This window comes from Schistocerca americana, chromosome 2 (genome assembly GCF_021461395.2).
Source record: "Schistocerca americana isolate TAMUIC-IGC-003095 chromosome 2, iqSchAmer2.1, whole genome shotgun sequence".
NCBI classification, from domain to species: domain Eukaryota; kingdom Metazoa; phylum Arthropoda; class Insecta; order Orthoptera; family Acrididae; genus Schistocerca; species Schistocerca americana.
Genome location: NC_060120.1, coordinates 87,943,765 through 87,958,473, shown reverse-complemented (window position 1 = coordinate 87,958,473; position 14,709 = coordinate 87,943,765). Strand labels below are relative to the sequence as shown.

The 14,709-nt window shown below is 44.2% G+C and overlaps 1 protein-coding gene across 1 annotated transcript in view; it reads left to right on the top strand.

Annotated features, from left to right (window-relative positions):
• Positions 1-1,154: 1,154 nt before the first annotated feature.
• LOC124593802 (circumsporozoite protein-like) overlaps positions 1,155-14,709 on the top strand; it is a 175,208-nt gene continuing 161,653 nt past the window's right edge. The window contains exon 1 of the mRNA XM_047132150.1: positions 1,155-1,233. Coding sequence (XP_046988106.1) covers positions 1,155-1,233 — 79 coding nt within the window. The remainder of the gene's footprint in view (positions 1,234-14,709) is intronic.

The following is a 14,709-nucleotide window of genomic DNA, read 5'->3' as shown; positions in this document are numbered from 1 at the left end:
ACTGAGGCTTTGTGGAGAAAGAAAGACTCCCCATCAGCTCTCGTACAAACTAAGAATCAGGGCGAGTAATTGCTACTGCCATACTGAGACTTACGTTCCTCCCACGGTGTTGCCAGGGAGGGGAACATTTTCGGATTGTACTACTGAGCGTTAAATTGAGTCCGAGAACGCTTAGAGACTGCTGGTGGCTGGCCACCAGTAAGAGATGATGATCCACGCTTCATTGCGTGTCATCCACACTGACGCCACCTACTACGACCAAGGGCCCTCCCCACAGGCGACACCCAGCCACAGCAAAGGCCACCTGGCAGGATGGTCATTGCCGGGAGTCCCGTTGCCCCAGGGAGATGGGCATCTACTCCTTGGCATACGTGGGGAGTGAACGGCGCAGGCATCAGTAGAGCGATCCCTGTGTTGTCAGGGAGCTACAACCAACAGGGTACATGTTGGCCCCACCACAACGGACTGGCTATCGTGCTGGATCCTAGGTGCAAAAATGTCCAAGGTCGTCGTCGCATCTAAAAGCAACACTGCACAGTGCAGCGTAGTAATCGCACCTAAGGACGTATCCAAGCCCAAGAGATGGAAAACGAGCGGGGCATCATTGCAATGACGACAAAGCCGACTAAAGGTCTCAATGCACGATGCATACAGTACACAATGTAAGGCACCCTTTCCCAATTGGCTCGCTCTTCGCAATAATTTAGAAACATGGACGTCAAACCCGAGAGGGGACCATCACATAAGGCTGAAACGTATGAGACGCCTTTTAGTCGCCTCTTACGACAGGCAGGAATACCAGGGGCCTATCATTACCCCAAACCCGCAGGGGGGCTAGTGGGAGTTTTTTTCGCATGCAAATACATTCGACACATGGATAGGTGAGAGCACTGCGTGAACCGGTGAAGATTTGGAATGATGTCTAGAGAAACAGTTTCTGGTTGTCCCCCAGAAACAAAGAAGCAGCAGTTAGGGAGAAGCCCCAACGTGAAGTAGCTGAGGAGCAGAAACCTGGCTAAAATTAACATCTTGAAGGATTTGTAGTCACGTATGCGCTCTTACTGTCTTACGCCCAAGAAATCCACAATGTGAGTATCACGGTGAGCAGGAGTATCTAAGGAACAAAAAGCAAAGGTAAGGAAGACTGGACCGATATGCTTGTGAAGGAGGAGCAACCAGGACCCTGTGCTATAAATGAGGACAGGAAGCAAAGTCATTTTCACGTGAAAGGTTGTAAGGACGTATAGCCAACACTAAATCTGGATGTGACAAAACAACCAAATAACCCTTCACTATCATTACCGCAACTGTGGGGCCTACGTGGTGAAGCTGTGAATTGATTGCTGTCTCGACTATTTTCACCTCAGAACTCTTTAGATCCTACTGAATATTGCAACTATAGCTAAACTCATGTAAGCAACATTGACATTAGACATTGGAAAATACTGTCTCCACGTAATGAACGTAATTTTGTTAAGCCTGCTCACTGGTCGACTAATAAAGAATAATAGGATGATGCTGACTGAGGCCACAGTGTGTGTCTTCATGGTGGTTACTTGATCTATCTAAAATATACGACAAAGTATGATTTAGTTGCGCCTGGTATATAAGAGAAAGTTGAGAAATCAATAAGATGCCCAAGAAATTAAATAGTTGTATTATCATGCGAAACTCACTGAGATACCTCTGGGTTTATTAAGGTGTGTTAGAAGCGATAGAAAACCCAATGAAGACACACCCATACCTATTAAATATGAAATGAGGAAGAAGTGAATCACGCTGAACGTCAGCTGATAGTGCAGATGTATATGCTTTATGCGTCAAATTGTGTTATCATCATCTTATTCGTGAGGTACGGTATGACGAAAACACCTCTGTGGTCTCCACACGACGTCAAACATCAGATATACAAGGCATCTGGCTAGTTACTAACAGCTGGATTCAAACAAACCTTCTCACAGCTATCAACAGCTCCGTGCAAATGGGCCCTCTTCTACAGAACACCCAGGGCCAACTTACGAAATCCGTTTCCTACACAGCACGCTGATCAATGGAGTAGAAGTCACTCACTCACAGAACATTGCAGGAAATGAAAAAGCGTATGGCGCCATCCATCAAACGAGCACTGCTTGTAACATGGTGGCATCGACGTGAGACTTAGCGCCATATACCTATCCTGCCTTGGAGGCGGTTAAGTGGGAGATGTGTCTCAGAGCTGGATAGTGACAGATGCTGACGCGAGGCTGGACGATAGAGGACAATATTGGATAGGGGGACTGTGATTTTAGTTTCGATTGTGCCCACTAGAGTGAACTTAAGTACTAGAATGTTTTCATGAACGGTTATAGTATTTTCGTAAAGTGTTATGTCTTTTTGTGTATGTAAAATGTTATGTGTTTCAGCAGTATGAATGATGCGTGATTGTGGTCTAACTTTAATATGAAGATAATTGTTTAACGAATTTTGTAGTAGGATTTAGTGTGGAAACATTTCCAACTAGTATGGATAGGGACAAAGGCGATTTTTGTAATTTAAGTTTATGGAAAAGGGAAAGTTAATTCAGGTATAAATAACTGTAGTAAATAACTTTATGCATAAGCAAAACTTCTGCATATTAGTCAATTACTTCGATAAGGAGTGCAGTCGTTAGGTTTACTATTTTGCGGTTGGTTATTGATGAAAAGTACGGACTGACGGGGGAGAATGTTGTTTTGCTATTGGCTGTTGAGTAAACTGATCAATGGTAAAGCAATATTCTTCGCGCACCTTTCTCTGCTGGTAGGGAAGACCGAGAATTCTAGCGAAGAGTTGGAGGCTTGCCATGAAACAGTTCGGACGTGTGTAGTAATAGTTCCGATGGAAACGGTAAGTTGCCGGATCTAGCAGTGTTTCATACATCAAAAGTGTTGGAAAGTGACGGCATAATTATTCCGATGTGTATGTAAAAATTTCACAATTTTAAGTCAATTTTGTGACGAGCCAAATACAAATTCCGTGTGGCGTATTGAGCAGGTGGGTGACTAAAAACTGTAACTGCATTAGGTACCGACAGGGCTAATATTTGGCGAGCATTCACAATCAAAAACAATCCGTATTCTTGTAGCTATTACGTTTTCCGGAAATGCAACACCATAAACTTGCTGACGAGAGTGAAAGGGATTGTGAGTGACTATGTCAAGACTAGTACGGGCTTGATCGTGATACTTGTTCACCTAAGTTTCAGAATATCAGAATATAGTAAATTAGGACGAAATTTCTAACCTCTCATTTCGTGTCAAAAATTTCTCCCGAAACGTTGATTAGTGACTGTAATTGCAGCCTGGTTCACGTCGAAGTACAGTAGGTTTCGCTCAGCTTCCCTACCGATTATATGCTGAGACAATGTTCACAGGTAGGTTCGAGTCCGTCGTAAAAGGGACGGAAAGAACCGCGCCGCCGCAGACGTTCAACGTATTGCGACGCATACAGCGTGAAAGATTACGTGGTAAGCAGACAATATCAAATGGGCGTTTACCATACGAAGGAATGGTATCAGCAAGGAAAGCTTTATCAGCCTATCAGACTATCAGACTATTAGTGTCCTTATCCCAAAGAAGGTGATGCGTTAACTATGCCTACTTACCTAGAAGTGAAGCTATTTCAAGTGGCCAGAAAGTGACATCCGTACTGCTGAAGACAACCTGCAGTCCACAGTAGTTCTCAAAACGGCCACTGGAAAATGCACGCATTCCCTTCACTCAGGAATTCTAATATTTCAAAGGAAGACGGCGTAACCTAAATTGAGGAACAACAGTGATACTGTCAGCTATAGTGCTACGTGTGATCGTTTTTGCAGCTTGCGTAGCTGACCTTGATAAAATCAGTTTCTCTGTTGATGAAATGAGCGACTTCAATACAACATACATTCACAGCACTGCTCCTTGCTGAAAGAAGCAGTGGTGCAGAAGCAAGTTGTGACGTAGCAACTAATGAATATATTCAGCGGTGATAATTCTTTATAGGTAAATTGGTGAAAGTTAAGAAACATTCCTGTCAGCAACAGTAAACTTGTGAGAGAGGACAACGTCGATTTGGAAGAGTGGCTAAGGCAGCAGGACCTGTACTCTTATTTGAATAAAGCCCGACAGAATTAGTGACAACCGCCATTACCCAAAACATGAGGTAGCAGATACATCACTATGTGTATGAAATTCCAGAGATGGATCAGCTATTACCCCTCTACACCCAAGAACTGTATATATTGTATAAAAGGTGTCGACTAATATACCAAGGGTGGAAGAGGATGTGACGGCAATGCCTGTGGTGCAAGAGGAGTCACTGTCCTGTGAAGTAAACGAAGACAAGAAAAAGAGACTCCTGATGCAAGGTTTTTAGGAGTTAAGACCGTTACGAATCCTGAATGGTTCAAGAAGCCCGGAGTAGCATGAACTGTCTCTAACCCGCGATATGGACTTACATGGTGAATCTGTAATTGTCAGCTCTTTTTAGTGTTATTACGCCAGAAATAAAGAATTAGTAATGACTGTTTTGACCGTCAACTATCGTCTTTTGACGAATCAACACCAACACAAGAACATCATAATCTGATGGAAAACGAAAAGCTACAGACTTTCAAATTGCAATTCTGGCCGTATGTGCGAATATATTACACCGTCGGCTCGCTCAAGTGAGGAAACAGTAAAAATGCACAATAATAGTCCCCAGCATAAAGGTTTAAAGCAGTATCACATGCCGTCATCTTTTTATTCACACCAGTTGCTGGCATCCAAGCAGTGAGCAATAGGTCTTTTAAATGAAGATCATACGCTTGGTGGCCTTGCCTAGCACTGTGTTTCCACACCATGAATAAATCACCATGAAGCCAAGGACATTGTTAGTATCCATCAACATCCTACGATTTCAAACCAGGTAATTACCATTTTGGATCATACTGGCAGGGAAAGAATATTTGGACTGAAGCTTGCTTTCACCAGATACAATCGTTTTCGAAGACTATTGTGGCCGTTACGTAACAGAAGTTCCAGGAAATAGTAGGCTCCCAGGAAAATTAGCTAGTTACACCGCCATCTAAATTCTGAATAACAGGTTTTTCTTCATGTAAGTTGTGTTTACGAGTATCAGAGAACTAAGGATACGCAGACGACCCAAGTTGGAAAGAGGAATGACGCAAAACATCAGCTGACAGAACGTGTAGGAGACCATGTACATTACTGTTTGAGGCATAAATAACCTAAATATGTGAGATCAGTGAGACGTGATGACTTCTTGAAGTACCAACTCAACCACTCACATCGTCTCCAGTAATTAGAAAGGAGAGAACAATTCACATCCAAGCCTTGAACCTAACCGCTAACTGTCCAATTCAGACGAACTTTCCCACAGTTATCATCAATGGACCAGGGAATTCCCTAAAGAAGAATGTCATGCCACCAGGAGACACCAATTCCAGCAAAGAGCAATGGAGAATACACTAGTCACCAGAGGAATACCGCAGAAAAGCAGTAAGTATACGTCTGTTATCAGTGAGAGTTACATAATGTGTGACATGGAGGAAGAAACGTTCAAAATCTTGTTACAAATACGCAAACACTCAATCATTTTGGAATCAGAGAATCAAACGACTACCTTCGACGGAAGCAACCAGTATGGCAGCAGTTGTAACCGCGACCGAAACGGTCGAGAAGTGGCCGGTAACGAAGCGCGGCGGGACCAAACAGAGAGAGGCCCGCGAACAAACGAACGTAAAAGACGGACGCGAACAACGACGGGAGAACGAGCAACCGGGTGACAGAGACAACCAAAGGAATCCACGACGTCCACTAGAAACGAAAACAAAGTACGGTCAACACGATGTCTGTTTTGACGAGGTCGATAGGCTCCACGAAATTCGAACTGCCTAACTAAGCGACAGAAAGGCGCTTATATACTGGATAAGGTAGGCCGCTATCAGCAGCTTGGACCACGTGCTCCACCGTGGCGCCCTCACGATATTCGCGAACCAGGAACTCGCGCAGCCGCGGATTACGGCGCGACGGCTATACAGACCTCTAGTAGTAAGCGAGGTCCATGCCGTCTGGCGCGAATTCAGAACCCGCGGCGCTCGGTACCAAAGAAGCACCATTAAACGAAGGAGTAAAATGACGTGTCACGTCATCAAGAAACAGGTGGTTTCAGTCTGTTTCTAACTGCGAAGTCATCAAGTAGCAGTTGAGATAAATTTGAATTGTAGCCAACCGTCAATAATTCACAATATTTTCCGATAGTAACTGCCCCACGATGTACACATTCCACCTGAGAATTCCATATGGAACATTGCGTACCCGGATGGGAATGTACCTTTTGTAGGGAGATGCCCCGTACAACGGTCGCCTCTGAGTTGAGCCCAGAGTATGACAAAGGAGCAATTCACATCAGACGTCTGGCATAGTTGGCCAAGAAGTGGATGCTCATCCAACACAATACCATATGTATCTGGGTGGGAATGTATCTCACACACAATAAATAATATGTCAGGAGAGTGCATAAACTTTAATGAGGAACTGCAAGCAGTGGAAGGGGCTGAAGAGCACGTGATGGGACCACCAGTGTTTCTTAACACATCAAAAAGAAACCTAGTGATAACTAGGAATTAAGATTAAAGAGAAGGGCATATAACCACCGTGATGACTGACTGAACCATTCTGACCTCTCCTAAAGTAATGAATCGACTTTATCGGTGCTAAGAGCTTTCTCAATGTACAGCCAGCATTTGGATCAAGCTCTGAATGACAGTCAACTTATATAGAAGGGCTGCTAATTCCAGCAATAATAGCGACGTGACGAGCTATATTAATAAGATCGTGTGAGAAAGGGTACTTATCGAAGAGATGATCATGTGGTTTAGACCTGTTTGATGTCGGGGAATAACGATGAAAGGCATACTGAATCAAACTAGAACCAAGAAACGCGTAGGAGAAATCTTACATTCGTGAAAATTAGTTTAAGCGTAAACGAGTGTGATTAAGTATATCCATTAAGTTCTGAAACAGTGCATCAGGAAACCCAATAAGTGAAACTACTCATTTTGGATCAAAGCTCACGCATGGCATATTTTCATCACTGAATGGAGTCAAAATGCACTCACAACAAAATTGATCTTCAACCGCAAACTGTAGGCACACCATTTAATGCGAAAACGATAACCAATGTCTTATCAGTGACCACTTTGGTCTCTCAAATCTACCAGCCTATTTCCTTATTATCAACATCTTGTGGAAGTGAGACGGTGTCATACGAGTATATAGTTACGAACGGACTAATGGGAAAGAACCAATCACAAAAAAATGATGTTCATAGTTAAGGACTTGTGCAGCATGCGAGAATCGAGAACAACATTGAAACGAAGTGCAGTTGTTAGGTCGAAGACTTGATGTAGCTCTACAGAATACATTCCAGTCGAAAAAGGCGGCAACCAGCAATATCATTTGTCACCATCATCCGGTAATACGTAGCTGGTTTCTGAAGCTGGGGTTTACTTCTGTGGTGATTTAGTCTATTTCAGATAACAAAACACAAAGCCGAACCACGAAGACAGTCAGATCTGGACACCTCATCCTCGAAATTCCTCAGATATTTCAGGAATAAACAGTTGTTTGTTCAGTGATGCAAGTGTAGTATGGCTTGCGAAAACGGTCAGAGGTTCCTCACAAAGCAGAGTTTGCTCTTAGGAAAATATTGCGTCGCCAGGACCCAAGAGGTGTGTAATCAAGGCATTTCCGTGATTCATTAATGTGTAGTACTTTAATCTGTTTGTTTTAATAAGGGAGTATCAGAAATTAGTATGCCACACTTTCAACTATCTGCCACTGTTACGTAAGCGAATGGCTCCTACTTGGCACCACTAATGAACACAGGAGGTGTGGTGAGGGGGGGGAGGTAAACTATCTCATACAAATTGCCCCTGGTTGTGTATGCTTCCCTAAGACAGGTGTTTGGTGTTTGTGTCAGGTAATTATCGAAGCAATGGTGAACAACAATGAGTAGATTCATATATGTTGTACTCCGAAGTTAATAGGTCAGAAAGGAGAACGTCAGTGTTTCCACTGCACTTCAACGTAATTTTACACGAATATTTTGATGTGTTATGATGTGTTGGCAAATGTGCCAACACCTTGTAGATAGGAGGAGGCCGAAATGCACGCTATCTAACGCAGACGGGCGTGAATTCTGGAACAGGATAAGTAGTGAATTCTAATAAGAAAAGTATAAAGCTCCTCGAATACTTAACTTTTAATTATCCTTGTTGGTTTACAACGTTCTTGATGAGACATTTCATACGGTAACTATCAAACTATGTAAGGCTAATGGCGCCTTGCTAGGTCGTAGCCATGGACTTAGCTGAAGGCTATTCTAACTGTCTCTCGGCAAATGAGAGAAAGGCTTCGTCAGTGTAGTCGCTAGCAAAGTCGTCGTACAACTGGGGCGAGTGCTAGTCCGTATCTCGAGACCTTCCTTGTGGTGGCGCTCGATCTGCGATCACTCAGTGGCGACACGCGGGTCCGACATGTACTAGTGGACCGCGGCCGATTTAAGCTACCACCTAGCAAGTGTGGTGTCTGGCGGTGACACCACATGTTACTTTAACATGCATCATACACTTTTCTCAAATAACAAAATGTGCGGTGGACTAATGCTGCACTGAGTTCGTATGAATGTAAGAGATGTAGTACTTGAACCTGTTTAACGGGTTATTGAAAAACGGAAGTTACGTGCTGGCTAAAGTATTTCTCTAACATCGTGGTAGATTGTATCATGCTATGAGAATGTATGATGCAGTTCAGATAAACAGAATTTTGAGTTCTGCAGCTCTAAAACAAAACTATGTTCATTACGTATGTATGTTATTTAGTTCCCTGGAGGCACCATCTTATCGTAGCGCTGTCCGTGCGGGTGGGAGAGTTTGCGTGTTCCTGTGATGCTGAGAGCTATACCGGTGGTAGCGTAGCTACTGGCAGGTTCAACCTAGCCGGTCAGGTCTCAGCAGAGGAGCCAGACGAAGTGTGCCTCACAACGACCTACCGTCCTTTCCTCCCTTTCCCTTCCAGTCCCTTCCCTTTCCTTCTTCCCTTCTGTCAGTCTCTTCATCGGTGTAGGAGGCGGGTAATATCGATAGGCTTCTGTACCGACGAAGCAAGGCACCTGTGATGTGCCTTAAGGGCGTATGTCAGGATACTTCCAGTGGCATATGGCCATTCACTGCATCCCCTGCCTCTTGCCAGTCGTATAGGCCCTACGATCCACTGCCAACCAGAGGCAGAGGACGTGAGAGTGGATCTGCAACTGCTTGTCCACTTTAAATACCTTCACGCGCAGATGACTCCGGCAAAGTTTCAATGGACCATGAGCTTTGAAAGTCCTGCGGCGATGGAGTACTGACGGTGAGGCAAGGGTTTGGTGTACCTGAACCTTAGTTGGTGCTCTGCACGTTAGGCGGTCAGACGGTGATGGTCGTTCTGGTACTCGTGAGAGTCGAGAAGACTGGTTCGGCAACTCGTCAGACGACAAAGCAGCCCTATTTAGGATCGCTCTGCTTTCCCTAATGCGGGGAGGGGCCTAGAAAAGGTGGCCTAAACATAGCCCGTCTCAACCCAGCACAAGTGGCAAACTGCGGTCACTTGTTCACTAACATATGCGCTCAAAAAATAATAAAATAAACAGTTACCTTAAATATCTAATGATTGGAGTCTGGAACGTCCGTACTTTACAGGATAACGACCATAATCAGTGCCCAGAGAGAAAGACAGGACTTATCGCAAAGGAATTGGCTAGATATAACATCGACATTACCGCCATAAGTGAAACACATCTTAGTGACTCTGGACAGTTATGTGAACCGCTCGGAGGTTATACCTACTACTGGAGTGGAAAATCATCCACTGAAAGGGCGGAAAGTGGGATAGGCTTTGCCATACGCAATGAATTGTCATGTTCACTAACGTAACTCCCAAAAGGTATCAGTGACAGAATAATAACACTCAGACTTCACCTGGCATCAAAGAAATATCTTCATTTGATCAATGTATACGCACCTACATTGCCATCTCCGGATGAAGAGAAAAACAAGTTCTACCAAGACCTCCGACATGTCCTTAGGGATATTCCTTCTGCAGATAAACTTCTGTTACTTGGTGATTTTAATGCTCGTGTTGGGAATGATTTCAGTGCTTGGAATGGAGTCCTCGGTCGCCATGGGATTGGAAAATGTAACTCGAATGGTTTGGATCTTCTATATGGCGAGTTTGAACTCTGTCTGACAAATACATATTTTCGTCTGCCTGAAAAATATAAAACGACATGGATGCATCCGCGATCTCAACACTGGCACCTTCTGGATTATGTTATAGTACGGAAAAAGGATCTTGGTGACGTACTGGTCACACGTGCAATGAGAGGCGCTCAGGGATGGACAGACCATCGACTCGTGAGGTCCAAATTAAAGATAACTTTGAAGGCACCACGCCGAGCTTCACACAAAATACCAACTAAATTGTCCTGCAAAATCTTGGCCAATGATCAGACTATGAGAGCAAAACTGGATGAAAAATTTGGTGTCGATGGCCTTTTGATATCTGAATCTGCCCCTGTAGATGAACAGTGGAGTGCATACGCTAGCAGACTGCGTGGCTGTACTTCAGAAGTCTTGGGAAAGCCTCAGAAGAAGCACCAGGACTGGTTTGACGACTCAGATCCAGAGATCAGAAAGCTAATGATATCAGAACCTCTCTTCGCACCCCTGATGATAACAAGCGTAGAGCAGCGCATTACAATCTGAAAGTGAAGGTACGTGCTCTCAAAGACAGTTGGTGGGCAAATAAAGCAAATGAAATAGTTATATGCCGACACACACCAAACGGGCAGATTCTTTGAGTCCCTGAAAACTATCTTTGGTCCAAGAGTTGGGAAGATAGCATCAGTCTATAACAAAGGTAAAAGTTGTCGGCTGACGCAACAGAGTGACATCCTGTCTCGGTGGGCGGAACATTTTAATGACGTTCTTAATCCCGACCATCACACAACCGATATTCCATACATAGAAGCACTTGAAGACCTGCCAGTTGAGGAACAACTTGCGGATGCCCCTACTTACGATGAATTCATTTCAGCACTGGCTAAGCTGAAAAATGACAAAACAGCAGGATTAGATAACTTGCCATCAGAGCTATATAGATATGGGGGGCCAAACATCAAGAAACCATTGTTTGCTCTGATCTTAAGGATTTGGGAGTATGAAATGATTCCACAAGACTGGAAAGATGCTTTTATTTCCAAGATCTATAAAGGCAAGGGTGACATATCAGACTGCAGCTCCCACAGGGGCATTTCTCTTCTCTCAGCAGCGGGGAAAGTCCTTGCCCACATAATTAACACCCGGTTAACACACTTTGCAGAAAAACTGCTATCAGAGACCCAGTGTGGCTTTCGGCCAAACAGAGGCACAGTGGATGCCATATTTGTTGTCAAACAAATGCAAGAGAAAAGCTTAGAGCAACATCGGCATTTGTTCATGTGCTTTGCAGACCTGAAAAAAGCTTTTGATCGTGTCCCACGGGAAGCTCTCTGGAACATACTAAAGAAAACTGGGTGCCCTGACAAAAATTGTCAGTTTGATTCGGCAGTTTCATGAAAACATGATGGCAAAAATCCGCCATGAGGACAAGCTCTCAGAACAGTTTCCTGTGACATGTGGTGTAAAACAAGGCTATGTTCTGGCTCCCACACTCTTCTCACTTTACTTCGCAGTTGTTATGAGAGACGCGACCAAATCCTGTAGTAATCAAATTAGTCTCGACACAAGAACAGACAAAAGTGTCTTCAACATCTCTCGCCTCAAAACAAAAAGTCGCGTAACCGAACTATCAATCTCAGAGATTCTCTACGCGGATGATGTATGCATGATGGCTAATTCTTGCGAAACTCTTCAGACTTACATAAATCTGCTAAATACCTCCTGCAGAAGATTTGGCTTAGCCATTAGCATCAGTAAGACGCAAGTTCTCAAACAGCCTCTTAGGTCTTAATGCAGATGACTCCAGTATTGAGATAAATAACAAACCCTTGCAAAATGTGTCAAATTTCAAATACCTGGGAAGCCAAATTAGAAGTGAAAACAGCCTGCCAACGGAAATCGCAGCGCGTATAGCCAGCGCAGCCTCAGCCTTCGGTAAGCTTAATGACCGAGTATGGAAATCACATAATCTCAAACTACAAACAAAAATTGCAGTCTACAAAGCAGTAGTATTATCCACCTTACTCTATGCCTCGGAAACCTGGTGCTGTTACAAAGCTGACATTAAGAAGCTAGATAAATTTCATCTTCGATGTCAGATCAATTCTGCGCATCAAATGGGAAGACCGTGTCCCAAACACGGAGATTTTGCGCCGCGTGAAACTGGCTGGTATTGAAGCTTTAATAATGAAATCTCAACTGAGATGGAGTGGTCACATAGTACGCATGGATGACAGTAGGCTACCTAAAGCGGTGTTCTACTCGCAGACCTCGTGCGGGAAGAGGAGGAAAGGTGGTCAACACCTGCGATATAAAGACACCATTAAGCGCCACCTTGCAGCCTGTGGCATTCCAAGCAACCATTGGGAGGAGCTAGCATTGCGCCGATCGGAGTGGCGATCAACTGCACATAAGAGCATCGAACAATTCGAGCAAAAGCGTCTAATGAACCTGGATGCTAAAAGAGAGCTCCGAAAATCTCAGCTCAAGCCTGTCTACACGCATACTTACAACTCTGCTGGTCAACTTCATTGTGCTTCATGCAACAGGATATTCAAAGCGAAATTCGGATTCGTGAGCCACATCCGAGCCTACTACAACAAGGACAGAGAAGACTGACGGAGTCGCTGTCGCCGGACACGGCGAGGAGGACATCATCACGTTACTTAGCAACCTGGACGAGAAAATGAATTGTTTTATTTGCAGTGAAACAAATTTCCGTGAAAATTTACGTACAGAAATCTGTACGTTGGAAGGAAATTTTTTCACTGTCATGTAAATTGTTTTCGTACAGTTTCTTGAAGCTCTACTGTTACATCAGTGATTAATCCTAAGTATTTCTAGCAAAATAAATAAATAATTAAATAAATACCAGATGAAGGCTCTAGGTTCCACAAAATAGCTGATGGTTTGAACTCCACACCTGACAACACATGTTATGTGTAATTCCATCATTCCAAAATTTAAATAAATTAGGCAGAGTGACGTTCTGAACACGTCGCTAGGAGCGAGATCGGCTGCTCGGCCTTCACATTGAGATTGACCGAGCAGGCCGTATCGGCATATCGACCAAGGTGGCGTTGAAGCAGTAGTGTGAACTGCTATTTCTTCTTAATATCTGTTGTTATGTATCAGTAGCATCTGGTTTTCTTCAATGATTAATGCGAATCACGGACCGTGATAATTGGAGCCTAAAGGCAACAGCGGTAACACACTATTGCTATGAGTTTGAATGAATAGTGTCAGTTCTTACGACAGAGGACACAATGCAAATCCTGCAGCTGCGAAACACTAGATATAAATTGAAGGGGGTCACTGCTATAGATGCAGCGGGACGTTAAGCAGAATCAGCAGCAAAGACCGAAAATGTGTTCCGGATGTGGATTCGAACCAGGGATCTCATTCTTACCAGGCACATGTGTTAACCACCTGCGCCATTTGGTACGAAGCTTTAACGCAAAAGTACGGACCATCTCGATATACCTGACGGCCGATCCGCACTCCCACAGAGCGCCACGTATCCGCAGTCCCTGTCCATTATACTCCCATTCGCTACTTGGAGATTTCCACAGGGAGGTACGGACACCATCCCTTCAAATAACGAATCAGCCATGCTGAGCATTGGATTAAAATTCTTCAATGCGAATGCACAAGCACGTCCGTCGTGAATTGAGATCTCTTGAGAATCTCTGACGTTTTCTTTGCAGAAGGCGCACACCAAGCGGCTGTCATATGAACAGTTATCACTGAAATACCTGCACTGTTTCATGGGCAGGTAATACACCATAACAGCTCCATATGCCAACGACACGATTCTGTCTTAGATGCTGCTCTGAAATGCGGTCGAGATCGCCATGAAAATGAATTTTCGGCGTTCCTGCAACAAAAGGAAAACCAGATCGCTCTCGTGAAGGAAAGTGAACTCCAACCACGCAAACAACTACGCATTCGAGTTGACTGCGGGCGCAACAGCAATAATTATACACCAGGAGACAGAACACAAACATCGAGCTCCCTTAGTTCGAATGATTAGAAGCCTCAGCCGTTAGGGTTAACGCGAACGCAGCCAACACGACATGGATACCGGTATATACCCAACCTTGTATCATAACATCAAGTGGTACCAGCACCATTCTCAACGCAGAACCCAAAGTCAGCCCCGCTCGAAATGTTAACGCTGTGCACCCCGAATGGAACTCGGGAAGGTCAACCTAGAGCGGCGAAAAACTACGCGAACATTCACCAGGTCGAAACTACATTACACTAGCACCGACCCTGAACCTATCACAGGGAACACATGCAAAGCGTAACGGCCTCATCAGGGGTAACACGTACACTCTCCAATATGGCTCTGAACGATCTCTCACCACACCACACATACGTACGTATGTAATACTTTTCACAGTACCTAACTACACTAGAGACGTGAACTCAGCACTTTCAGG